Raw genomic sequence first — 27102 nt, 5'->3', positions numbered from 1 at the left:
GGACTTCTGGGAGATAAATTTTGTCCCATTGAAAAAGGTCTGGACTGCACCTAGACTCTTCTACTATGAAGCCATGCTGCTTTAATAGATGCAGTATGTGATTTAGCATCATTCAGCATCCATCTAATTCAAACTGAGCTCATGTTTTCCATGAAATAGTAAAAGTTCTTGTCTAAACATTTGATATGTTTACCCCTCTCTGCTTTGTGTGGTGACAGTACGTCTGTGACAAGTTATTGGAAGTTTATGGGATTGAATGCTCTGCGAAAAATGTCCTCAATCTGGACTCCAGCACTGAGGAGAAATTCAGCAGACATCTCATCTTCTGTCTTCAACAAGCAGCTTTCAAAGACAACATTCATGTTGGTATGTTCAGCCCTACATGGAAAACATCAGCCTGTTAATACCTGCTTAATAGTCATATATTCCATCTGATTGGGATTTTGTAGGGAGGTTCATTCATGCAATTCTTCAGCCTGTCCTGAACAAACCCAAAAATGGAAGCCACCTTGATAATGGAGTGGAAACACGGTTTGTTCTCCCAGACCTGTAAAAACTGCATGTTTTTATTTCTATGTGCTCAGTGTTTAAGGTTAAAATTTTGCACTTATTCGCCCTGAGTAGAACTCAAGCAGCAAGTCCAGAGATGAAGAGGCGTAAAGAGGAAGGGAGAGACCTCAGCTTCCTCCAGGTGAAAAGCAAAGATGGTCGAGACTCTCTCTTTGTGGATCTTGGTGAGGGAAATCAGATTTTTAAAAATTATTATGTCCTTTTTTTATGTGTAAAGATATGCATTTACACAATTTCCCTTCACGTACCGTGGCTTTTTATTTCAACACATAGGTGTCTATACAAAGAACAGAAATTTCCGCCTGTACAAGTCATCTAAAGCGGGGAAGAATGCTGCGTTCACTGTGGCAGAAGATAACCAGTGTATTGCCAAACCTGAGAAGGGAACTTCTTTGGAGGAAAGCATTTTCTTGGCCTCCTTAGTGTGTAACGTGAGGTACATTGGGCACAAACAGCTCAGATTCCGGTGTGCTGTGATCTTTTTTTAAAAAGGGCCACACATAATCTCTCCTCCCGTGTATCAGCTTCACAGGTCAGAGGATTCTTACATGGGATGTCCCAGAATCAAGTGAGCCCAAAATCTCCCCATCTAAGTCCCAACAAGGGTCGGATTCAGACTCAGGTAATGCTGAACCGAGACCAGAGTTTTTCTTAATCTTCTGCATATACATATGTGAAGTATTCCTGCATGTAGTCAGTCTATGGCATAAATGTTATTGTTGGTTTCACCTCAAAAACCTCAGTGTGAAATGATTTGATTCGTGAAACTTTTTCCCATATATTACCAACAGGTGCACTTTCTGGCTTCCTGTCATCCCCTCACCAAGAAGTGGACAACTTTGTATTAACGGTGGTTAGAAAGGATGGGATACAAGGAAGTAAGTATTATGCAGTGAAAACATTTGCTCGTGAAACATTTCAGTCTGTAGAGTTCATCTGCCCTAAAATTGTGGTTTTCTGACGTGACATCCAGCCGAGTGAAACATTTAGATATTACCGTTTTTTTTTTTCTTCCTGAAAAGAAAAGTGTGGCAGTTCACATCGATCGTCCTACCTGACGTTTATGATCTCATAAATTTTGACAGGCTTAAGACGATGGAACTACTTTGCCGCAGAGCAACTTCTCGTTTATGACATCGCCAAATACCGCTGGTGTGAAAACGTGGGGCGGTTTCACAAAAGCAACAACATCATGTGAGTGCAGTTTGTTTCCTTCATCTTCTGAAGATGGTCGAGTGTTCTTACGCTTTCTGATTTGGCTCTGTCACCCTCTGCAGGATCGTTGTGGATCTGAAAGAGGATGTGTGGTACCAGAAGTGCCACGATCCTGAATGCAGGAACTTCAGGTCCTCGAGTATGTCACGATCCGAAAGAGCTGCCATACTGACTTGTAGTTGAAATAATTCAAGGAAACATGATCTGACTGTGAGGTAACATCATGTCCCTGTTACAGGTTACCCACTGCCACAAGAGATCTGTATCAGCTACGTCTTGACGCTGGTTAGTTAATTTATTTTAACAGTGTTTTAGCTTTAACATGCATCAGTCGGTAATCACGTCTTCTGTTTCTTACAGGATGAGGAGGACCAGGTGTACCTCATGGACGATGCTGGCAACATTGAAAGCAGCCAGGAACATAAACCCATGGGCCCACAGAGCACAACTCACACAGAGGAGGAGAAATCTGATGTGTGGGGAGATGAACGGGATGATCAGGACTATTTGGAGAGTCTAGACGATTTTGAAGAGAAGAGTGAAGAGATCTCAGACCAGCTCCTGCTCAGTTGTATGGCTGATTTTGATTCCCAGTAGAGCATGAGATTTGTGTTCTTTTGCAGTATTGCATTAAAGACGCTGGCAGCACTTTAAACGTTGCGAAAACATGTAATAAATACTTTATTACATGTTCCGTGGAGACACCCCTGGTTTGTACATAGCTGCAGGTGTTTGTGCTTCTGCTCAAGTGGAGATCCTTGACTGCCTGCTCAAGTTTAAACTGAACATGAACTGTAACATAGCACAGCTGCTGCTCTGCTGCATTCAAAGGAGCCAGCTGAGATGGTTTGGGTATGTGATCAGATCAACACCGCAGACCACACTAGATTAAATCTTTGACCAAGTTTCTGTTTGAGGTCATCTTCTCCACCATCTCCAGGCTGCCTTCACTGCTCCTGCTAATGTTATAAACACTCCCTGGAAGTACCTGGACAGAACACACACAAATACCACACCGAATGGCAGCATGGAGGACCTTTTTGCTATGAGGTGACAGTGCTAACAACTGCACGACCATGTTGTGTTTATTTGGTACATTTGACAGATACACTTTCCATTATAGCACAAAACTGGACCGTTCTCCCTTTTTGAGATCACAAGTCATTAAAAAAAACCAACTAAACAGTACAGCTTGTGCTGTTAAGAGGTCTTTGACACGATTGGATGTACATCACGATCATTCATCAGTCAGAAAACCGGCATTCACAAAAAACAAAAATTTTTTTTTCAAATGGCTGAAATGAAGACTGCTGATTTTGCAAAGGACATGGAAACTGTTTGATCAACGATAAAAATCACTGTTACTATTTTTACCCCAAATACTTGCAGAATATACAAACGATGGTTGTGCAGCTTCATTCCTCAGCTTTTGGCAATGCAATGTCAGGCATTTAGAAAGCAACAGTGAATATGTTACATGCAACATTTAAAAATAACACCAAAAACAAAAGCCCAAAATCTGTGAACCAACATGATTTTCAGTAGGCTGTTAACCAAAAACCTCATCAAAGTCCTTCATCCGGCAGCACTGAGAAATATGGGAATGCAGGGAAGCTACAGAGTATCTGGCATGGTACCCTGTACACAAATTTTCCAGCAGATACACTATTTACAAAAAGATGATATTAAATATCCCCTTAAATAGATAACCAAAGCATGAAATGTCATGGCATATAAATAGTTAATATCTGTCACTGTTGTAGAAGTATTTTCAAAGATTTTCTCTTGTTGCTCTCACGAATAAAACTAGCAGAAATGTTTTCAGGATTCACCTTTCTGACCGTGAAGTTGTCATACATAAAAGCAGAAGTCAAACTTCCTCTGTGCCATTTTAACCCTTATTCTTGGATAAACTACACAAGAAACTTGGTGCGGGTTCTGCGGATCTCTTTGCCAGTTAGCCAGTGTTAGCTGGGATAATGGATCTGTGTGATTATTGATCAAAGTGGGGATAAAATGCACTTTTAAAATTCATTATCCAATTATCCTGAAAGCTTTTCCCCCATATAACTGTTAAGATTGTCACTTGCAGAGAAAGTGAGACGGATTCCCTCAGCACACTGTTTGGTTCTGGCTGTCTCTGAATGGCTTCCCTATAATACTCCTTGAACTTGGCTTACATCTTAATTTTGGCATAGAGTTCATCGATCTGTTCTCTGAAGTGGCTCCGAAGCTCAGTCCTCTTGGCTTTCAGGGTTGGAGTCAGCAGACCGTTCTGGATAGAGAACATCTCGGGATGTAACACAATGTCCCTCACCTGCAGAGGGGAAAAAAGATAAATGACAGAGCAAACATTGACTTAAGTATTGCTGCAAATAATTTTTAAGGATGCATATATTGCAAAATTCTGGGTCTCTGAAGTGTAAATCTTGCACTGAAACCAGAAAGAGACTCACTCGTGCTTTTTCATGTAAAAAAGATGAGAGATTAGCACAGTCACAGTGACATGTTTGGATCTTTCAAAATAAAACCAAAGTGATTGTGCACCATTAATTTCCTGGCAATATTTTCCTTGAGTGGAAAAACTAAAATTATTTTCCAAATTTACTTCAGTGGACATTCAGTTCAAATGAAGTCTGTTTGTGGGAAGCACTGGCTGTGCTTGAAGTTAGACAGGACCAGTCACCTGTTCAAAAGACTTGAGTCCCGTTTCTTTGCCCAAATTCAAGATGTCCTCCAGAATTGCCTTCTTCACATCCTAAAAGCAAAAGCAAAAAAAAAGGTCAGAAGATGTTACACAGGCATACAGAGTGAGAGTCCATGTTCAGATTGCTGATAGTAATAAATCGGACCTTGTTGTCACACAGCTCAGAGTAAGAGCCTTCAAACCCTTTTTTCTTGGCCCAAATAGGTAAGAAGTCAGGATCGGGCACCACTATCCCCACCAGGCATGCCTTTAAAACACAACATGGACCAGATGAGAATCAAATGCTTCAGACAGACTATTTGTGTAGATTTAAAAAAAAAAGAAAAAAAAAGAAACAAAAGTCTGAGATTTAAGCCTTACCTGTAAGCTGTCACCATGAACAAACACCTGGGCCACGGGGTCGCTGCGAACATAGATGGTTTCAATTTTCTCCGGGGCGATGTACTCTCCCTGTGCCAGCTTAAAAATGTGTTTCTTTCTGTCAATAACCTTCAGAGTGCCATTCTGCAGGGAACCACAAGAGCAATGTAAGTTTAGGTTTATGCACAGTGATCATCACCATTCGCATCACCACTCAGCCCGTTTTACTCACAGGAAGCCATTTCCCAATGTCACCAGTGTGCAGCCATCCATCCTTATCAATAGCCTCAGCTGTTCTGTCAGGATCTTTCAGGTATCCCTGGAATACATTTGGTCCTTTGACGCACACCTACAACAACCGAGATTATAAATAAGAAGCTGTTTGGTTTGTTGTTCTTGTTTTTATATCAACCCCGCTACATTTTGTTTTTACAAATAGTTTCTCGCTCACGTCCCCGTTTGAAGCCAACATTGATTTCAAATGTTAAAGGACAGCCTCTCCTTTAAAGGGTTTCCTTTTGTTGTATCTAAGGCAAGCTTCTAATTATGTGGTAGAATATTGAATTAAAAATGTATGAGGATAATGTAAACCTCAGGACACTGAGGCTAGTTTCAAAATAATACAATTTCCATGTTAGTTTTATAGAAGAAATGTGTCACTTAAATACATATTGTGGTTCTTTAATATGTTTATAATAGTTTTGCATTTAAATTCTGTGTCGCGTTTTTGCTTCTTTTTCTTTAAAAAAAAAAAAAAAAAAAAAAAATTCTGGATCCTGTTACACAAAGTTCATGTTATTAAAACAATAAATTCAGTTTTGGCCTCTAGAAATCTGCTCGCAGCCATGTACCAAGAAAAAAAGACGAGCTTCAGCTGTCAGACAGATGGGCTCACATTTGACTTTAGCAAAACAAGTGCAAGTCATCACCCCTCCACCACCGTGCTGACACCTGGTATGAAGTGTTTGTGCTGATATGCTGTGTGTGGCTTTGCCCCAAACATGAAGCTGTGCATTGTGAGCAAACAGTTTGATCTCACGACTTGTTCAGATGCAACTTTGCAAACCCGACATGTTCTTTTTAAAGGAAAGGAGAAGCTGCCTGGTCTTGGCAACCCTTCTAAAACAAGCCGAGCCTGTTCAGTCTTTTTTTTTTTTTTTAATTATGCTGTGTGTCACAGAGGTGCTCACACCCTTCTGATGATCAGTTGTATATCACCACCTGGCTGCTCTTAATTCCTATAGAAGCAGTAAGCAGTACTTTTTTCTACAGGGATGTATGGTTGTGTGAAAACTGACTGCAAGTCTCCGTAATGGCCGTATGCATTCGACGAATCCTATTCCTCACCTCTCCCTCTCCATTGGCTGCCAGATAATTCATTTCTGCCACATCCACCAGTTTAACAGCATTGCAGGGCAGAGGAGGCCCAACGTGACCTGATGACAGAGCAGTCATAGTGTCGTTTCATTCTTACAAGCATCACTGTGTCTACAAATTGCAAAATTTAGTGAAAGTCTTATATTTTACCTGCTGACCAGTCCCCAGGCATCGACATGGTACAGCCAGCTGTGCATTCAGTCTGACCGTAACCTTCATAAAACTGGAAAACGTTTACGTTATTAATGATATTCATAAACAAAGTATTAAAAAAAATTACAGATGAGATGACTGTGAATGTGGCTCACCTGACAGCCGAGAGCAGCTCTCAGGAAAGTCAGGATGGTCGGGGATACCGGGGCTGCTCCTGTAATCATGAGTCTCACACGGCCGCCGAGGCTCGCCTACAGTGCAAAACAAACATGAAAGCTCCAAAATGTCAACTCAAAACTAATTTATTATGCAACACAAAAACCGCTGCAGATTCATTTAACAAAATAATTTTGACGAAAAGGTCAAATGTGTGGGCGTGTTTATCCATTTTGTGTCTTTGTTCCTCTTTAGTGTACGTGCTCTTTGAAAGATTGTTAGGTGGCACGTAACATCTCCAAGTGCTTTAAAGTGTTTCGTGTTTACCTGCACTTTCTTGAAGATGAGTGTGTCCCACATGCTGTCTTTTCGGACCACTCCATTTTTAAGCTCCGCCTCTTTCCTTCTGAAGGCAAAATCAAGCAGCCATCTTTTCAGTGGCGTGTTGGCTTGACCAAAAACCTGCAGAGCAATGAGAAATATCCAAATCGTGTTTCGTGCAAAGCAGCAGACCAGAGAAACGGCACTTCTGACCACAAAAGCACATAAACAGCATAAACTGACCTTGTCAAACATGCGGTTGAGGAGGCGGGGGACAACAGGGAAAACTGTTGGCTGGAGTGTTTTCAGATCATCCATCAAGAGTCGAATGTCCCCTTGGAAGTAGCCGATTCGAGCCCCGTGGACGAGTACGACATACTGATGGAGGGGAAAAGATGCTGCTCATTCCAACTTTGACAAATTAAAAATGATATTTTTGACCACACGAGGGCACTAATGCTGCATCTAAACACACTAAGGCGGGGGAGTCACATGTAAGGCACAAGGGCCAGAATCGGTCTGCCAAAGACTCTAATCTGACCTACTGGACAACTGTGGAAAACATGAAGGAGTGCACAAATTTTAAACCTTTAATTGTATAATTCACACTGCTGATAAAACTCAAAAACACATGTATCAAATACTATACGCTAGGCATTAAGGGGTCTCACATCTCATGTCTCACAAACATTATACTAGCAGTCCTTCTCTGCTGACTCCTAAATATTACCTCCACTGATAAATTCATTGTGCATCTTAAGGTAAGCAACATACCTCCACAACCCTCTCAAACATGTGAGCTAGAGGGAGATAGGATACGTGAATGTCATTGGCGTTCAGCATGCAGTTTACCTGCAGAGGAACACACAAAACACATGCAGGTGAAGCACTCTGTACTTTACCTCCACTACACGCTCAAACATATGGGCCAAAGGCAGGAAGGAGATGAGCACATCTTTACTTGAGGGCTTCAGTGTTTCCTAGACGACGCATGAGACCACACAGGACGGGACAGACGAGGGAGCAAGACAGACGGACAGAGGAAAATACAAAGAGGAATCAAGGAGAGGCAACAGGGGCCAGACAGGGATATTAGAGCCATGAGTCAGCTTCATGTTTTTTTCCATCTGACGTAGAAAAAAAACGTATGAGAACAAAAGAAAATGTTTGATTGAACTGTTCCGAATCAGCTTCTACAAAGATGGATGAAGATTTTGGCTTTTTTATTACATTTAGCAAATAAATTCAATGACATGGTTTGTTTTTCTATAATCTACCTTTACATTCGTTATACAACAGGTGGTGTACTTCAAAACGCCATTTAACTTAATTAAGAACTGAGACTTAATGCTTTTTTTTTTTTTTTTTTTTTTTTTTTTTAAATCAGGTGTTGCCTTTCTTTCTCATCTTTGATGTTCATTTATCGCATCTTTAAAGGAGTACATGAAAAAAAAAAAGAGGATACATGATTTCTTACAGTCTGATGACAACCTGAAGGCGACCCAGAGCCTCTGTGTTATTATTGTTTGGAAAGGTTTCAGTGAGATCAACCAATTGAAAATATTAGAGTGCCGGTGGGTGGGTTTGTTTACCTTGGTCAATTTAATGAAAGCGCCAGTGTTGCAGACTACGTTTTCATGAGAAATCATTGCACCTTTTGGGTATCCTGAAAGTAAAGTTTAAGCAAAACAAACACAATAAAAAACAATTATGATGATATATAACATAAAAACATAACATTTCTGAAATGTTAACGCAATAACAACCCCGTACTCACCTGTTGTTCCAGAGGTAAAGCAGATAAGAGCCTGGTCATTTGGTTTGGGAGGCTGTAATCACAGAGCAACACTGATACGTCTATTACATTTAAAATACTTTTTTTTTTTAAGATGGACACCAGTTGATCAAGCAAATTCATCGAAGTTTCACCAATGACTCTCACTGGAGTAATTTAGTCTAAAAGAAGAGCCTTTAAAAAAAACTCATGTTGTCAGTAGATCAGATAAAGATGGCGTGCTGTTCCTACTCACCACTGGTTGCTTGAGGTTAGCTTTACCCAAGGCCTGGAAACAAAAATGTACAAAAATTAGTACATCTGCAGGAAGTCCTGATAAGGGTCTGATTTCTACTTAGCTCGAACACGGCTGGATGGTTTCAAAAACACAAACAGAAACAGGCTGAAATATTCGAACCAGAGTCGCCTTCACAGTCATTTTTACATGCATGCAACAAAATTACAGTTCTATTCAACAGTGTCTTGATGCATGCTTAATCATCCCGGTAAGGCATTACTCAGTCTCAGCTGACTGCAGGTTTCTTCAACCTTATAAACAGTATATTTGCATAATGACTGAAAATAGCACCACTGTTGAAGAATCGGCTGTGAGGTCAGTTTCTTGATCAATAATATGAAAATGGTCATAAGAATTAATCAAAGAGCATTATGCCATTATGTACTGTTCATAAGGTTGAAGAAACCTGCAGTCAGCTGGGACTGAAGAAGTCACTTGGATGAGTGACGAAACGTTCCTCCCAGTGACAATCTACGTCAAGATGAACAGAATCAACTTTCTGGGGACTACTCTCCATAGTGCAGACATAACACAGAAGATGACACAATTTGCTCTGCACATCAAGAATGAACATTTGTGAAACTCAAAAATGACAAATCCGATTCTTATTCTCACCTCCAGCTCCTTTAAACTCAGGATCTCGATGCCGTTCTCCTTTGCGCGGGTCACCAGGTCGCTGTCAAACGCCTCGATGAGAATAATCATCTTCACCACTCGTGCTTTTCCGCTGACACAATCCAGAATCATCCGGGCCTTTTCAGGGACATCACAGATCACCGTTGAGATGTCGGCTGTGAAACAGACGGCGCCAAGCGAACCATTAATTTAATCTTCCATCGTCACGGCCCTTGATTTATAAAGCACTCTGACAGTGCTGCAGGCGACATGTGGTTAGTGTGAGATGGTGCCCTTTTTTATACCTCTATCAATAATGTAGTCAATGGCTTCAGCGCCGAGTGTGTCATACAGCGGGACAGCCACCAAGGAGTACGTGTAACAGGCGAGCTCTGTAATGGTCCACTGCACAGAAACAGTATCATTCATTTGAGTTCAGCCGTGGAAAAAAAGGAAAAAGAACAATAAACAACTTGGTAATGCTACAAGAATCATTTATGTCACAGAGATCTTAATGGAAAATTTGGAAAGAGTTCAATATCTGATACACCTTTTGACTAACAATATAACAGCTTCAAACAGTATTTATGTCAGATGGATGAATTAGTCATTACCTAACTCTTTCTACCAGGTCTCCCATCAGAAGTGTGCAGTGTGTCTACACTAAACCAGACACTTTGCAAGGATCACCTGTTCAGCTGCTCATTAATGTAAATCAGCAAATTACAGGGTAGCAACCTGCTTTTATGTCTACAGACATGGTCAAGATGACCTACTCAAGTTCAACATGAGCATCATGACTCTGAGCATGAAATGGTTGTTAGTACCAGACGGGCTGATCTCAGTATTTCAGAAACTGCTGATCTACTATGAAATTACCAAACAAATATCTCCTCAGTTAAAGAGGAGTGTCCGCAGTATAAATTTACCCTTTTAATCTGCCCTTGTAACGCAGGAATGCAGTTAGCTTGTGGTTAGTGATAACAGAAACACCGTAGGATAACATGAGAGGATGACGTAAGTTTTACCTCTGGTCTGTTCTGAGAGAAGATGCCGATGAATTTGTCTCCTGTGTGAGAGTGTCCTCTGTGAAGGAGGGCGGAGCCGATGCATTCTCCTCTATCTATTACCTGTGCAAAAAATAAAATTAAATCCAGTTTTTAAAATAAATTCCCACTTTGATGGTTGTAAAATCCCACACTGGCATGTCCGTGGTGCCCATCTAACCTCTTTATAAGTCTGCCATTCATATGGCTGGTTTGGTTTCCTCGATCCTAGACAAGGTCCATTATCTGCAAAAGAAAGAAACGTTTATCCAACATCAGCGTCTTTGGGGATTTCTCACATTTAGCAAGTACAAGAGAGACACTGACTTGATACTCTGAGCCCTCGTAGAAACACCTCGTATAACGTGCGTGCATCGTCGTAGTAGTGTGTCAGGTAAGAGCCGTCTTCGCACAACACCGATCTTCTCGCACGCTCACCACCCTGCAAGGAAACAGAGTTCATTAACTAATAATTAGCAAACTCGCCATGATCCCTTAACACGTTTATCTACTCATGAGCTCCAATGCAAAGACTGGGCTACAAGTGACAACATTGTGCACCCTGAAATAATAAAACAACATTCAATGAGGCCCCGTTCATCAGCAGCACCAACAGTGACTGTGTGAAAAACATTTTAGTACTTTTAATGTAACAGGAAGTGATGAAGTCATGGCTTGTAACTCCTAAAACTGACACTAACGCCAGCTGTGATTGAGTTTGTGGAGAAAATCCATTAACATTTCCAGTGAATGAAGTCAACTGTTCAGTGCTTTTTGCCCAGCGTCACTGCAAAAGGGATCAAACCTCAGAAATTCCACTAACAAATATGACCGTAAAACCGAAACCTAAATCCAGAGAGTTTAACTGGAGAAAAAAAAAAAAAAAAAAAAGAGATCACTCACTGGTAACTCCACTGACTGCAGTCCAAGATCACAGGGTGGTTTGAGGGCTTTTGGACGGGTGGCAAACCAGTAGGTGGTGATGGCCGCGAAGGCACCCATACCCATGAGGGCGTTGGTGGGAAAGCCTCGGACGTACTGCCGAAAGTCATCCAGCTCGGGAATCCGCAGCTGTCTCAGGACCTCCTGAGCCTGCATGGTCGTTTTGCAGTGAACCTGCAGAAAAACAGAAAACAATAAATGTCATTGGTCTCAAGTTTTAGTTTTAATTTAGCTCAGAGACTTGTGTGGAGAAGTGAAATATTTAGCACATAATATGACTGTAATAGGAACTTTTTCCATTTAGTGAAATTCTGTAAAGAGCCTGAAGCTACTTGATGCTGGCAACTCAAACTGAACAGTTTCACGGCCTCACTTTTCTCACATCATGTTCGAAACACAGGCCCTGGTTTTGTGGTTTGTTTTAGCTGTAAAGAAATCTGCCATCTGTCCCTCAGACACGTTAGTGCTGCTGCTTTTCCAACCTACACCACCCTGCCATCCACCTGTAGGCTCCAGGGTAATATTTATCATTTCTCATCATGCAACATGTTTAAAGGGCCAGACTCTTTTCTGAGGCTATAAGGAATCAAACAAACCAGGCTAAACCGTTGTTTTAATAATACATTCTGACCTTCACATTACAACAGGAACACATACAGAAATGTACTCTATAAAACTAAAGCATCAGCTTAAAAAACAGGCATGATTTACCCTATAAACCTTCTGTTAGCTACACATGAATCCCGACCCAGCCTAGTGATCTCAGGTTTGACATTAATATTTGCTGTAAAACTGCTGTAACACGATCTCAAAAGCCAAATGTTTTTAAAAGGACTATATCACGTCTACAGCTTTCACTTTTCTCTGACACAAACACCTATTTCTGGCAAACTGACGCGTTAACACAAAAACGTACTGCGCAAAATAAAAGCTTCAAGGATAAACTAAGAGTGAATCATCCGAGGCTCACCGCAGAGATGGAGCAGCAGCACAGCTCAGTGATTCAGTAATGAACCAACTCTTCACTGCAACTGTTTTTTTTTTCTTCTTCTGTGGTTTAAAAATCTGAGTACCAGACTTACAATGAGTCAAACATTGGATGTAAATGTGAATATTTCTTTCAGTGAATGTGAATACTGGAAAATGAAAATACGTAATTACGTTTGTGTTTAAAACATCAAGATTTTTATATATATATATATATATATATATATATATATATATATATATATATATATATATATATATATATATATATATATATATATATATATATATATATATATATATGAACAGGCACATGGGTCAATACATGAGCGGGACACAGAAAGGAATTGGCAAGAATACCAGAGGCGCAAAACACCAGCTACTGGTAGACAGAACAATCAGCCGAGACTGCAAGACCAGACTGACCAACCTGTGCACTGCCTGGATTGATTACAAGAAGGCCTATGACTCAATGCCCCACAGCTGGATACTGGAATGCCTAGAATTGTACAAGATCAATGGGACCCTAAGAGCCTTCATCAGGAACTCAATGGGGATGTGGCGTACAACACTAGAGGCCAACTCCAAGCCCATAGCACAAGTCACCATCAAGTGCGGGATCTACCAAGGAGATGCTCTGTCCCCACTGCTGTTCTGCATAGGCCTGAACCCCCTCAGTGAGATCATTAACAAGACTGGCTACGGATACCGACTACGGAACGGAGCAGTTGTCAGCCACCTCCTGTACATGGATGACATCAAGCTGTATGCCAAGAGTGAACGAGACATCGATTCACTGATCCACACTACCAGGCTATACAGCAATGACATTGGAATGTCGTTCGGACTGGAGAAGTGTAGTCGGATGGTAACAAAGAGAGGGAAGGTAGTCAGAACTGAGGGGATTGAACTACCAGAAGGCAACATTGCAGACATAGAGGACAGTTACAAGTACTTGGGGATCCCGCAGGCGAATGGGAACCATGAAGAGGCCGCTAGAAAAGCTGCAACCACCAAGTACCTGCAGAGGGTCAGGCAAGTCCTGAGGAGTCAGCTGAATGGTAAGAACAAGATCCGGGCCATCAACACGTACGCCCTGCCCGTGATCAGGTACCCTGCTGGGGTAATAGGCTGGCCAAAGGAGGAGATAGAAGCCACTGACATAAAGACAAGAAAGCTCCTTACCATGCATGGAGGGTTTCACCCCAAGTCCAGCACCCTGAGGCTGTACGCTAAGCGGAAGGAAGGGGGCCGGGGACTGGTGAGTGTCAGCACCACAGTCCAGGATGAGACAAGGAACATCCAAGAATACATTGGGAAGATGGCCCCAACTGACCGAGTGCTCAGTGAATACCTCAGGCAGCAGAAACCCAAGAAAGAGGAGGGAGACGAGGAACCAGCATGGAAGGACAGGCCCCTGCACGGTATGTACCACCGGCAGATAGAGGAGGTGGCTGATATCCAGAAATCCTACCAGTGGCTGGACAAAGCTGGACTGAAAGACAGCACAGAGGCACTAATCATGGCAGCACAAGAACAAGCTCTGAGCACAAGATCCATAGAGGCTGGGGTCTATCACACCAGGCAAGACCCCAGGTGCAGGCTGTGTAAAGATGCCCCAGAGACAATCCAGCACATAACAGCAGGGTGCAAGATGCTAGCAGGCAAGGCATACATGGAACGCCATAACCAAGTGGCCGGCATAGTGTACAGGAACATCTGTGCCGAGTATAACCTGGAAGTCCCGAGGTCAAAATGGGAGATGCCCCCAAGGGTGGTGGAGAATGACCGAGCTAAGATCCTGTGGGACTTCCAGATACAGACGGACAAAATGGTGGTGGCTAACCAACCGGACATAGTGGTGGTAGACAAACAGAAGAAGACGGCCGTAGTGATCGATGTAGCGGTTCCGAATGACAGCAATATCAGGAAGAAGGAACACGAGAAGCTGGAGAAATACCAAGGGCTCAGAGAAGAGCTCGAGAGGATGTGGAGGGTGAAGGTAACGGTGGTCCCCGTGGTAATCGGAGCACTAGGTGCGGTGACTCCCAAGATAGGCGAGTGGCTCCAGCAGATCCCGGGAACAACATCGGAGATCTCTGTCCAGAAGAGCGCAGTCCTGGGAACAGTTAAGATACTGCGCAGGACCCTCAAGCTCCCAGGCCTCTGGTAGAGGACCCGAGCTTGAAGGATAAACCGCCCGCAGGGGCGTGCTGGGTGTTTTTTATATATATAAATAAATAATAATCAAAAATTATAATCACGTTTGTTGAAATGCCGCAAATATCAGCTCCTGGGAATTATGGTTGATAAGCGCTTGAAAAAGCATACTGGCTGGGTTAGCAGAAAAATCAACAAATCCACTGATACAATGAGGAGGGTTAGCCATCTTGCACTTAAAACCAGTTTCCTTAATGATTAATAGTTTCATTTATCCCCATCTTTCCTTTTGTAATGTAGTTTGAGCGAGTACGTTTCCTGCTGCTCTCTGCAGAACTCTTACAGAAGTGTTTTGTTAGGACTGCATCGTGTTCAGTCATATATCGCATCTGTTCCTTTATTTGGAAGCTTAAGATTTCTGCTATTTATGACGTCAATATCCATCTAGTATGTGCCTTTATTTATAAGTTATATTCTAGCAAAGGAAATCTCCCTAAGCAGACTCACTTTAATGTCACCTCACAGGTACATGATTACTCAGCTTTATTTCCTAACTTCCTCCCTTGCAGAGGTAATTTTCCACAGTTCTTCTACTTCATTTGAAAACATTTCAGTAATCTGACATTCATTTTATGTAGTCAGATCATTTATTGTGTGCAAATGTTGTGTTTTTCCATAACAATGATATTTTTTCATATATGAAATAGATGGCAGCTTCAAGGTCAACTTTATCCCCTGCTGCACTGTGTTATTTGTTATCTTTGTCTTTTAAATTATGCAGGTGAATTTTTTTTTTTTTTAACTGATGTTGTTAATAGAAGAAAAAGAAGAGGATGTGCTATCCCATTCAACAGCTGTGCATTTGACAACAAGGACATGGGAAATAAAAATGACTCCTGACACATTTCCTGATCACAAACCTCAGTGGAAATATAACAAGATGGGTGACCGCAGATGCTGAACAAAAGGAAGAGAAGCTTTCTGCTTTGGATGGTTTAGAAATGAGCTCACTGGGCTGGGCTCGCTCTTCACTCTCATGGACATATGGCTCTATTCTAATAAAATATTCATACAACAATAAAAGTGAGTCACAAGTAGGCTGAATGCCTGATTTTTAATGACATGTTAAATGAAATAAGAGAAGCCCGAAGAAGGAAAAAGCTATTTAAATTCACTAAAATAGTCAACTAGAATTTTTTTAATTATTACGAGTTAATATGGAAGCAGCACATTAAATAATCATTTAGAGCTACAACTTTTCACGCTGCCTTCTGTGCAGCTCACATTTTTTTTTTTTAAATCAGCCTGGGCGGCTGGAAGCACATGAACTTTGTTTAACTCTTTTGACCTCTGTGGGGTAAATGAGCGAGCAGCAACAACAATTGACTTTTCACCTACTTCTATTATTATCAACAAACCTGTGACAAATGGAACCACTGCCAACTGGCACAAAGTTCTGCAGTGACGCTGTCATTGACTTATAATTGTGGATTCAATTAAATTTATATATACACATGTTAAATGACAAATAACTACTGTAAACTGAGCTGAGATGAGAATTTTTATATTGAAGAACAAACCACAAAGTAAAGGCTACATTCATTACAAGTGTTCGGATCCGTTTATCCTCTCGGAAGGAAAAAAAAAGGTTCCGAAATCATAAACGTTAAATTAAACTGTATTTTTAAACACCATAAAAAAGAGAAGCAGCAATAACATCTCTTTCAAATCACCTCAAGGACAACCTTAAGTGCAGCTAAGTACATTTTCACAAATCTAAGCACTGATTATTGACAGGCAGAAATAAAAATCAATCTCTTTACTCACTGCTCACAGCGTGTGTCTGAAGAAAGGTCGAGACCGTGGCCACAGTGGATATTTGAAAGGCCCTGTGCTGCTGCAGTTGCTATTAGAAGGACTCAGACTGACCTCTAATAGACCTCTGAAGTTCTCACAACTATGAATAGCAGAAACACGCCCCTTTCAAACAGAAACACACACACACACACACACACACACACACACGACACACCACACAAGTCACTCACTGAGGTACTGTTTAGCTAACGGGTAACTCAAACTCATTGCCGGTTTCTTTACTGATGTGAGCTTTTTGTGTTTGTGAACACAGGTGTGCATTTGTCTGTTTGTAAAAGTAGCTTAAAAGTAATCTTAGAAAAAGCTCAGAACAAACTGAAAGCTGATCTGAGTGATTCGAGCATTTTTATTTATGTTTATTCAAGAGTGAATCACCAGTATCTTATCACACATTGTCTTTATCTACACAAACGGAGTGTTAAGTTCTTGTGTCGCTGAGCAGCCAATCTAATGAAGCTGTGGAACAAAGAGGTACGTACTGATTATATGTCATGCTGTGTATTCTGTGTGATAGATATGTTGACAGACCTGATCTAGCAGAGATGTCGACACCAACATACACTCGTCTCAGAATGTACAAAGTCACCAAATAATGTGTGCAAACCATATGTGCAGAGTCCTTCGTGTCTAAGATGAATAAAATAACATTTCCAAAAAATGATGGCTAACTAAGACGAGTTTATTTGTGAGCCTGGACATTTAGTGTATTACACAGTTTCTACATGGATTTAAAGTCTTCTGGCTCTAGCAAATCGTGGACTGAGTCGAATAAGTGTGATAAGTTGTGGCTATATTGAACAAAGTGAATGCAGATTTTTGTGAAAAGTAAAGGAAGCATGCAGGCTAAAATGTAGACATGCATGGAGTCAAGAAAACTCAGTGTGGATATGAATAATTTTAAGAGTTCAAGCCATTTTTAATTTTTAAGACTGATACTGAATACAGAATATCACATTTAAATCACCGATATTCTGTGATTTAAATGTGATATTCTGATATATCGGCTGATATTTTTCTTTCTTTGGGACACACGGAATGTAAATAGATTTTGTTTACATTTCTTACATTTTTAGTTATTTATTTAACTGTAGTGATCCAAACAAACAGGAAATTTCAGTGCGCCCTCTGATGGACAAACTGAAAATTAACATGGTTGAAGGGTGTTTCTTCCATATTTTTATTTATATCATGTTTCAAAACATTCACGGGACACCGTTTTTACAGCTGTTTTTCTGGACCTGTTGATCATAAGTAAAGTATACATTTAAAAATAGGACCTCATTAGCATAAGTTGGGTTTCACACTGATAAACAACTCGTTCAAAATCTCTGAACTCCTTAATGAGCAACAGAGAAAAAAAAGGTCCCAAAAAAATGACTAAATGTAACTCATGCACATGTCTCGCTTACTACTAACCCCTTTATTAAATTACAGTGTTTATGCCACACTGATCTTCATCAGGTACAAAGGCAATGTCATTGTATCCACTCCTTTATTTACAGATCACACTGATGCAAAAATCCTACACTAGCCTACCATACAAGACAGCCTGCAGGGATCCAAATGACCTAATAAATTAAGAATGAGTTTATAAAATCATTTAACATTTTAAAATACAAACCTAAGAAATTTGGAGATTTGATTGTGTTTTGTGTTGTGTTAATATTTTAAAAATATTGTTTTGTAAGCCTGATTTTGTTTTAATTGGTTTTATATAGAAATAACTTAACAATCTTGGTTCAATAATTTATTATTTGCATCAGTAAACCACACGCTGCACAGACCGAGTGACATCTTCACACATCTTATTTTGCAAGTGTTCATTACAGACCTACTCTGAGAGTACGCGTTTCTGTTTGATGGCCAGCAGTGGCACATGACACTGGTGTCATGCTTTGCTAAGAGTTGTCAGAGGCAAAAGGTACCACTACACCCACCACCACCACCACCCCCCACTAACCATACTTGGCCTGGGAGGATGAGGAGCCAATGGCAGAGCCAGCTCGGCAGTCACCCCACAAACATAAGGCACTGGAAAAAAGAGGTGGAGGGGCAGTGGGTTCATTTGACACATAACAGAACATGAAGATAAGTTGGCAACAGCCTCAAGCTTGCAGGCAGGTTACAGCTGTTTGGTATAAGAGACACTCTTACCGCAGTCAGGAAGCTACAAAAAAAGCACAGTTGGTCAGTCATACTTGAATTCTTCTGAAATACTTTGGTTCCTCTTAGAGGAATGATGCAAGACATCTGAAACCTTAAAGCAGTGTGATACTGAGCTGCTTAGTCAGTTGTTGAGCATCAGATAAACCTGTTTAATCTCATTATTACTACCTTATTAAAGGAGGGTTAAACATTAAGCTTTTAAACACATAAAACATAATCCCATGTTAACAAGTCAGCTGCTTTCTCTCAGCTTTACATGAACTGGGGTGGTATACAGTATAACTAAAACAGTAAGTGTCTTTTTTAAGTAAATTAAATAACGTGTGTTGTGTTATGGCTGTACTAAAATAAATGTTTAAATTTCTTTTGTTGAAACCAAACTTCACAGGTGAGCGGTGGAACTAACTGAGAAACCAAGGACGCTGCACGCTCATATGGCAGGGACTTGTTAATCCCAAAGTCGCCACTCCCTAAAGCATACCCCTTATTGTCTATTTTACTCAAAATAGGACCATAACGCACATAACCTGCCATTAGGAAGAATGCAGGTTTGAAGCACTTCCACACTGGCTTCCTCTTTCAGACCCAAATGCGGTCAATAGTAGGTCCAGCTGAGAAATAAAAAAGCATCAGTTAGTGTCAGTGAAGCACTGCTTCTGCTGTGTGAGAACACATGGTTTTGACAGTAGCTAAAACCATTTTCACACATGCACGCTGACCCTGATGGAGTTGCATGTGACAACACAAAAGGTCCATACAGGCGAACATTAAACGGTTATAACCTGCTAGCTCCTTGGTGCAAAGTCTGTGTGGTGTCAGGTTGCAATGGTCTGAGAAGAGTGAATCATAAACCGATCTCTGAGGGCATCTTCTGCATCTTGCCCATTTTAGGGTCTTCTAAAAAGCACTTTGTGTTTAACTGAGATATGTAACAGTACAATTCTTTTCTGATATACCAAGATAAAGAAACTAGCATGGTATTTCAGTGTAAATCATCACCGTGCGCATCTATAAATCAGTGCCTGCTCCACTTCATCATTGTTGGTCTGTTAAAGACTTTCCTCTTTAAATTGCTCACTAAAGCGCACACTTTTTTGTACTCCGAGACACGATATCATCACTTCTTCATGATGAGACCAGGCTTAATGCAACATGTGTTGAAACTTGACAACAGCTTTCTCACTGGTGAGAGGAAACACCAAAAACTTCACTGGTAATTCAACAGTTTGAAAGCACAGCACAGCGCCTAGGAAGTGATTAAAAGAAAAAAAAAAAAAAAAAAGAGGAGTCAATATATTCTTATGGATGTAATGAGATATCCTTGCATACAGTATAAATTCACAAGGGCATTCACACACCCTAAAGGCAACTGACAAACCAGTTTTTCCTGATTAGCGTGGCAGATGAGGAGCACTCTGAAAGGCGCACAGGAAGAGAAGACCTCCACCCATTTTTATGTGATCAACGTGGCAGACCAACTGACATGACCAGCATTACACTGAGAGACATCCCAGCACAGCTACAGGAGGCCTGCTTTAACTCGTATGAGGCTTCACTATAGTCTGTCATGTCCTGCGATCCTCTGGCTGACTGTGACTTTTAACCCTGGTTTTCGGACACATGACCTGATCTTGCACAAGACAACCAGACTAAAGATTGCAGGTCATAACCTCCTTGATGAAACCACACACTCCAAGTCACATGGTCACACAGCGGAGGGGGAAAGAGAGGGTGGAGGACGAGCTCGCTTAAGTAGGACAAAGGTCACACAACTCTTAACAACTCCCGACACACCATTGGGGCAAAGCAAAAAAACAACCTAACATAGTGCTTTCACAGTGAAACATTACATTATAAAACCCCAAAAGCATCATTATGCTTTAATTTGCATCACTATCCTTTAAATCGCTAAGATTTGCTGCCAATCTGAAGTTTAGCAAGCACTATTTACACGGTAAATAGTTGTGCTTGCTAACATGTGCTAATTAACACAGATCACATGGAGGGCTAGAAATGTCAGTGGATTTGTGGCAAACTTGAATCCATTTAGCAGTTTTTTCATTAAAGAGGTGCTAAGAGGAAAAAAAGGGGGATCCTCCAAGATCCTATTGATTTTGGATCATCTTTTCCAAGAATGTAACTACTATTTTATTTTATAAGCAATCTGCCACAAAAGCAGCACGCCAGAGCTGATTGTTGTGTAAACATCATCCAGCTCAGTCCTTCCACCTTGCTAGCACCAAAGCAGACAGAAAGGCTGATACTGGTACTGTCGAAAGACTAAAGGCCACATGGCAAACCACGCTGTGCCACATACTGGGTTTGCTTTAATGAAAGCTCCTCCTCTACTTGAGTACTAAAACCGCCCACACAATTGCATCTTTATGGTAACTGTTCATGTGACTGCCCTGCATGACCGCAACAGCATTACCTAGTGTTTCAAAAATTGGGTTTAAAATGGGAGGAAAACAGCAGGCGGCATTCCAGAGATTCCTGTTAGAGGAAGTTTGCATAAAAACGCCTTCAGACACAAGCACATATCAGAGCTGCTCTCCAAAAAGTGATGTACACCAACAACTGACTGCTAAGCACTCAATTATGATTCACTTTCACCTCATTTTCTTTCTTATAGAAGAGGCTGGAACTTATTCATAATACTCAAGTATCCAACTACCGGCTACCAGCTGTCCATGACTTCTAGTCTGAGAGATTTTTTTCCTTTGAGGGGAAATGACAGAAACAGTCCAGCTTTTGAGTGGAAAACCTGCTGTTTTTCTCATATCTGCAGTTAATTCTAAACACACGAATGTTTCACATTTCAACAAGCTGTTAAACCTGCTTGATTTGTCTAATATGCATGAAAGTGAGTCTGCTCAACAATCTTATGTTTAATTTGATATCTGGAACATGCATGTTGTCCTCCAGCACAAGTAGGCAAGATATAAAGTATCTGCTGGCAAATGAAAGAGCTACAATTGACTGTAGAGGAAATGATGGCCATCTGCATCTCAAAGGGGCAGCAATCACAGGCCAGTCAGAATAGCTCTGGAGAAAGAAATTGAGATGCACTGATTGACCAGCCAGGAACCAGAATTACACAGTTTCCACTGTTCTTAACGTGGATTGGTGACTGGCTGGTCATGCATGCATTACTCACACATGGCAGCACAGGCAAATAGTCCCACGCAAACTCGACGTAACGGTCACTAAAGTAAGCTGCAAACATATCTGAAACAACAAACTTAAAAAGACACTTAAATGTGGACATTTTTAAGAAGCTAACAAAGGCAAAATGGCTAGCAGCCTCGGTATGAGCAAAGGATCAGATCAGTTATGGGGAGAGGAATAGAAAAAAGGGAAAAGGTTGATGATCTGTTATCTGGTAACAATATAAAAAAAATACAGAAAAATTATGTAAGTACCAGACATTTATTTTTATAAATAAATCTGCTGCACTTGTTAGTTGTGGTAAAATATGTCAGGTAAAGGTGGGTGTACAGCAACTCATGTTCATTCATTATTTGTAACTTTTTCCAGGGGCAGGACAGTTTACTTTCAGTGTTGAGAGAAAAGTATATAACTTACAGAAGCATGTCACATTTAAATAAGTCTTTATCACAAAATAAATACACAAAAATCACTATGGGCAAGTCACACTAGGTGAAAAATCAGATATTGGAATAGGCCAAGAAAACTACAATGGTGGATCTCTAATGAGAACGTCAAAGACATTGTGTCACTATGATATGCTCCACTGGTCACTGGTAAGGACATGGAAAGTTCCTGGAATATCTGCCTGTTGCTTAGCACATCATCCTTAAAACAGCAACTTGGTCCTGCACAGCTACACACTGTGGTCAGAAAGCAAAAGCAAAACCTTGTTTTCAGATTCATTCTCAAAGTTTACAACTTTCCAAAAGCGGAAAAAAAAAACAGTTCAAGTTCACGGCGGTGGCTTCACTAAAAGCCATGTTCTCATTTTAAACAAAATAGATGTCGCCAACATTTTGACATTGAGTGGAAATTGGAGGAAACGGCAGCACGCGCTACTACTATCCGGTGCGGACCACTTTGGTCACTCATTCACACACGCACACGCACGCACGCACGCACACACACACACACACACACACACACACACACACAGGCGGAGTTATGAGTGATTTGGCGGGATGCCACCACAGTAGATAACAGTTACATTGTTACTCCTTGTCCACTTCTTATCTTTATTTAACAATGACGTGCGCGTGTAGCACGCTCACACCGACTATCAGCAGTGATGTTAGTAATAAAGAAATGATACATATGAAATAAAAAGTTTTTTTGAAAAAAAAGAAAAAGGATTATCATCAGAGGCGTTGGTGACGTTTTCATCCCTGTTGCTACGTGTCCCTGTCTGTTTTCTTTTCAGAGGGCTGGTCCGTTCAGCCTACACGCGGGTTTGTCGCTGATAAACAGACCCACAAACATCAAAAATGAACAGCTCGTTCTGATCACGCACTAAATATCATGCTGCTCATCGTCAGATTAGCGGAAACGAAGATATAATGCGGAGAAAAGACATAAAACGAGGCTGGGGTCTGGTCTATTTAAAGCAACAATAAGAGCAGCCCTTTCGGTGGCTTCATCCTGCTCTAACTTTTGCACACGGGCCTCGGTAGAGGAGCTCAGAGCTACGCTGCCTTTTTTCGGTTTTTAAGAGTCAAATGTTGGCACTAACCTGTTTGCAGCAGCAGACTTTAACGCGTTTCTTGAGGAAGCAGCGGCAGCAGAAGCAGCGGCGGGCGGCAGTGGCGGTTTACACTTTGTTCAGCTGGTGCAGCTACCAGCCAATCAGAGGCGGCTTCACGTGTTGCTTTCGTAAAGTCTGAGAGGCGTTCGGTCATTGGTCAGTTAGTTGTGACGGTCGATAGAGCGTTTCACATCCATGTGAATGAAATCAGGTACATCCGAATCGAGTAATTAACGAATACTAGCTAATTTTAAGACACCCTTACTTTTTTTTAATTGCTACTCAGGAGAATAATGTTTAGAGGTTTAGTGAATGACTGCAGTGAGACTATTTGAAGTTATTTCCACCCCCAACTTAAAATATACAGTCAGTCCTTTAGGGAGTTCATTTGATTAAAGAATAGACTAAACATCTGCAGCTCCATTTGTCCTGTCAATTTAAGGTGGCACCTGAAGGCACCTTAAATTAAAAGTTCCAATTCAACAATGTAAAAATACTCAATTACAAGCTTTTCAAAGAAGTTATGTGAACACCTGTTAACAACTACTACCTGACAACCAGACAATCAAGCACCAGCCAGAAATCACCACTTGAATCTTAAACAGGGTACTTTGAACATTTATCATGTGTTTGTCATTAGTCAAATATGTAAGTCTTCTAATTCTATCTGCTGCCTTTCCTCATTTTCCATCTTCAACATCTTTTTCCAATATATCCACTGTCCCACTGCACATGCCACTAGTGGAATACATAAAATATACTTACATACACAATTTGAACACATAAAGTTACAATCACAATTATCTTAGTTTTGTATTTTCTAATTAATTTTTATTTCATTTTGACTTTTTGTTTTTTAATTAGGTGTAGTTTCAGTTAGCTTCCAGGGCTTATCTTCTTATTTTGGTTTAACTTTTATTGTTTGAAAATGTTGAGTTTTTATTCAATTCTGTGTTGGTTTTAGTGTTTTTAATGATTACTGTATGGAGGGCAAGTGTCAGAGGCCAGATTTAGTAAATTCACCACAGGCATTACAATAAAAACACAACTTTTTGAAAGCAGTCGACTTACAGCCTCGTAGATGTCCTCAATAACCATGTCCTTTAGCAAACTAACAAATACTAGAACCAGGGTTTTAGTTTTCTAAGTTTCAAAATTGTTTCAATTATGAGGGGGGTATCTAAAATCTTTTTCATGTCTAGTTTTTCATGTTTAGTTTTGGAAAGAGGTAAACTCTTTATCTTGTTAAAAGAACTCTGGAACGAGAATTTTTAATTGGAACTGTAGTTCTTTTCTTATATTAAAATATCTCAGGGTTTGGATGTGCAGTCAAAGTCTACTTAAGTTCTTTAAACTGACAGAAAGAGCAGTTGCACTGGCTCGGCCCACAAAAGATCAAAGCGGCTGTTCCAACGCACCGCACCACGTTCCAATTATTATGCAAATTGTGTTTAAGTGTCATAAAGATTAAATAAGTTGTTTTTTAAATTAAACCCATGGATGGAATTATGTCTCAGGACTCTTTGTATCACTGAAAACAATCTCGGACACCTATGATCATTAGTTTGCCAGGTGAGCCCAATTAAAGGAAAAACTACTAAAGAAGGATATTCCACATTATTAAGCAAATCCCCAATTTTCAGGCAGTATAGGAAGGAAAAATGATCCCTCTGCTGCTGAAAAGCGTGAAATAGTTGAATTCCTTGGACACGTAATGAAAACCTTAGATATTTCATGAAAATTTAAGCGTGATCACCATAATGTTAAGAGATTTGTGGCTGAGTCAGAGCACACACGTGTTTGTGCAGACAAAGGCACAATGATGAAGGTTTCTGCCATACAAATACATCAGATTAAGAGAGCAGTTGCTAAAAGGCCATTACAAAGCAGCAAACACATATTTGAAGCTGCTGGTGCCTCTGGAGTCCTGCGAACATCAAGGTGTAGGATCCTCCAGAGACTTGCTGTTGTGCATAAACCTTCTATTCGGCCACCCCTAACCAATGCTCACAAGCAGAAACGGCTACAGTGGGACCAGAACTACAAGAAGACTAATTTTCAAACAGTTTTGTTCACTGATGAGTGCCGTGCAACCCTGGATGGTCCAGATGGAGTGGTGGATGGCTGGTGGAAGGCCACCATGTCCCAGCAAGGCTGCGTCATCAGCAAGGAGGTGGTGGAGTCATGTTTTGAGCCGGAATCACGGGGAGAGAGCTGGTCGGCCCCTTTAGGGTCCCTGAAGGTGTGAAAATGATCTCTGCACAGTATGTGGAGTTTCTGACTGACCACTTTCCATGGTAGAAAGAGAAGAACTGTGTCTTCTGCAACACAACCATCTTCATGCAAGACAATGCACCATCTCATGCTACAACAACAAGAGGAAAAAGGAGAGGACCTCATGGTGTGGTACCCATTCTTCCCCAACTTCAGTCCTACTGAGAACCTTTGGAGCATCCTCAAGCAAAGAAATCTGAGGGTGGGAGGCAGTTCACATCCAAACAGCAGCACTGGGAGACTCTTCTGACATCCTGCAAAGACATTCAAGTAGAAACCTTCCAAAAACTTACAAGTTCCATGGATGCAAGAATTGTAAACCTGCTATCAAATAAGTGGTCCTATGTTAATATGTAACTTGACCTGTTAAGATGTTTTTGATTGAAATAGCTTTTGATTTCAATGAAATTGATCTACTAATGCTGCAAATTCAACAAATGACCATTTTCAATTCTCTACAACCTATAAAATCTTTTGAAACTCTGTGTGCGTAATAATTTGGAACAGTGCGTTTTAAGTTTTTTTATTTAAAAAAAATGTTTTCATTGGGAGTTTTGTTCAGTAACACTTGAATTATACTCTATTGGTCGATGACTCAAAAATTATGCCGACTGTCATTTGAATCCACTATTTAGGAAAAACAGAGAAAAATATCATTTGCATAATAATTTGGAACGCGGTGTATGTGGTCTATAATTTAAAAATGGAATTGACATCTCTTGCTTATCAAATTCACAGTCACAGGGGGCTGGAGCTTATCCAAGCTGTCATACGTGGCAGGCAGGGTGTACTCTGGACAGGTCAGGGCTAACACGTGGAGCCAATCATTCAGCTTCAGATTCATATCTGAAGTCAATTTTGAGTCACTGGTTAACATGTTTCGACTCTGGGAGTTTAAAAAACACAGGACCTTCTTACTGAGAGGCAAAAGTGCTCTTATCAAGAAACCTGATCCTCCTCCCCTTAGACAACCTGCAACAGGAAACTGAAAGTCATTTGACAAACATTATAATTTAACGTTGTGGTGACATAAAAACACATTTTAAGACAGCTATGACGACAGAAATCCATAAAGGCAATGAACCAACCCAAAGACTGGAAAAACAGCAACAGCAATAAAAAAAGGGTGCACACTCTGAAACAGAGAATCAATAATGCTCGCTATGAAGTCACTGGCAGTCTGTTATATCACCACCAGAGAGGTTAAAGGTGACCTGTTTCCCTCACCTACATCGTAACCACCTCTGATAACTCTGGCTTTACAAACAGCACCGAGTTCTACAAAGTAAACAAGCATACTGTCAAATTTTTACCAACTACAGTTTAGAGATAAGCATTTACATTACATATGTACTCATATGCTGCATTTCA

General features: G+C 40.7%; 2 protein-coding genes across 4 annotated transcripts in view; one reads left to right on the top strand and one right to left on the bottom strand.

Moving 5' to 3' along the window:
* primpol (primase and polymerase (DNA-directed)) overlaps window positions 1–3664 on the top strand; it is a 6334-nt gene extending 2670 nt beyond the window's left edge. Inside the window, exons 5-14 of the mRNA XM_082537013.1 lie at window positions 219–366; window positions 450–531; window positions 625–734; window positions 844–1006; window positions 1095–1192; window positions 1362–1448; window positions 1656–1764; window positions 1848–1924; window positions 2024–2070; window positions 2146–3664. Of these exons, the coding sequence (XP_082393139.1) occupies window positions 219–366; window positions 450–531; window positions 625–734; window positions 844–1006; window positions 1095–1192; window positions 1362–1448; window positions 1656–1764; window positions 1848–1924; window positions 2024–2070; window positions 2146–2382 (1158 nt within the window). The 3' untranslated portion in view covers window positions 2383–3664. The remainder of the gene's footprint in view (window positions 1–218; window positions 367–449; window positions 532–624; window positions 735–843; window positions 1007–1094; window positions 1193–1361; window positions 1449–1655; window positions 1765–1847; window positions 1925–2023; window positions 2071–2145) is intronic.
* On the bottom strand, window positions 2853–23558 carry acsl1a (acyl-CoA synthetase long chain family member 1a). Of its 3 annotated transcripts, XM_082537011.1 has the most exons (22): window positions 23446–23548; window positions 16509–16661; window positions 11496–11708; window positions 10920–11034; window positions 10774–10838; window positions 10575–10676; window positions 9852–9951; window positions 9547–9722; window positions 8890–8922; window positions 8637–8688; window positions 8452–8525; window positions 7634–7711; window positions 7103–7237; window positions 6866–7000; window positions 6538–6633; window positions 6380–6452; window positions 6200–6288; window positions 5085–5201; window positions 4853–4996; window positions 4638–4739; window positions 4472–4543; window positions 2853–4102 (listed from the first exon to the last, which is right to left on the bottom strand). In XM_082537011.1, exons 3-22 carry the CDS (start codon window positions 11688–11690, stop codon window positions 3962–3964), a joined length of 2094 nt encoding a protein of 697 aa, XP_082393137.1. In that variant the 5' UTR covers window positions 11691–11708; window positions 16509–16661; window positions 23446–23548; the 3' UTR covers window positions 2853–3961. The 3 variants fall into 3 exon arrangements, with proteins under 3 accessions (XP_082393137.1, XP_082393138.1, XP_082393136.1); XM_082537012.1 differs by lacking the exons at window positions 7634–7711; window positions 16509–16661 and adding an exon at window positions 7762–7839 and having other exon boundaries at window positions 23446–23558; XM_082537010.1 differs by lacking the exon at window positions 16509–16661 and having other exon boundaries at window positions 23446–23558.
* Window positions 23559–27102: the final 3544 nt, after the last annotated feature.

The sequence above is a fragment of the Aulonocara stuartgranti genome (genome assembly GCF_965226115.1).
Source record: "Aulonocara stuartgranti genome assembly, chromosome: 6".
Classification (NCBI taxonomy): Eukaryota; Metazoa; Chordata; class Actinopteri; order Cichliformes; family Cichlidae; genus Aulonocara; species Aulonocara stuartgranti.
The sequence above is the reverse complement of the archived record's forward strand: the minus strand, read 5'-3'. Positions and strand labels throughout refer to the sequence as shown.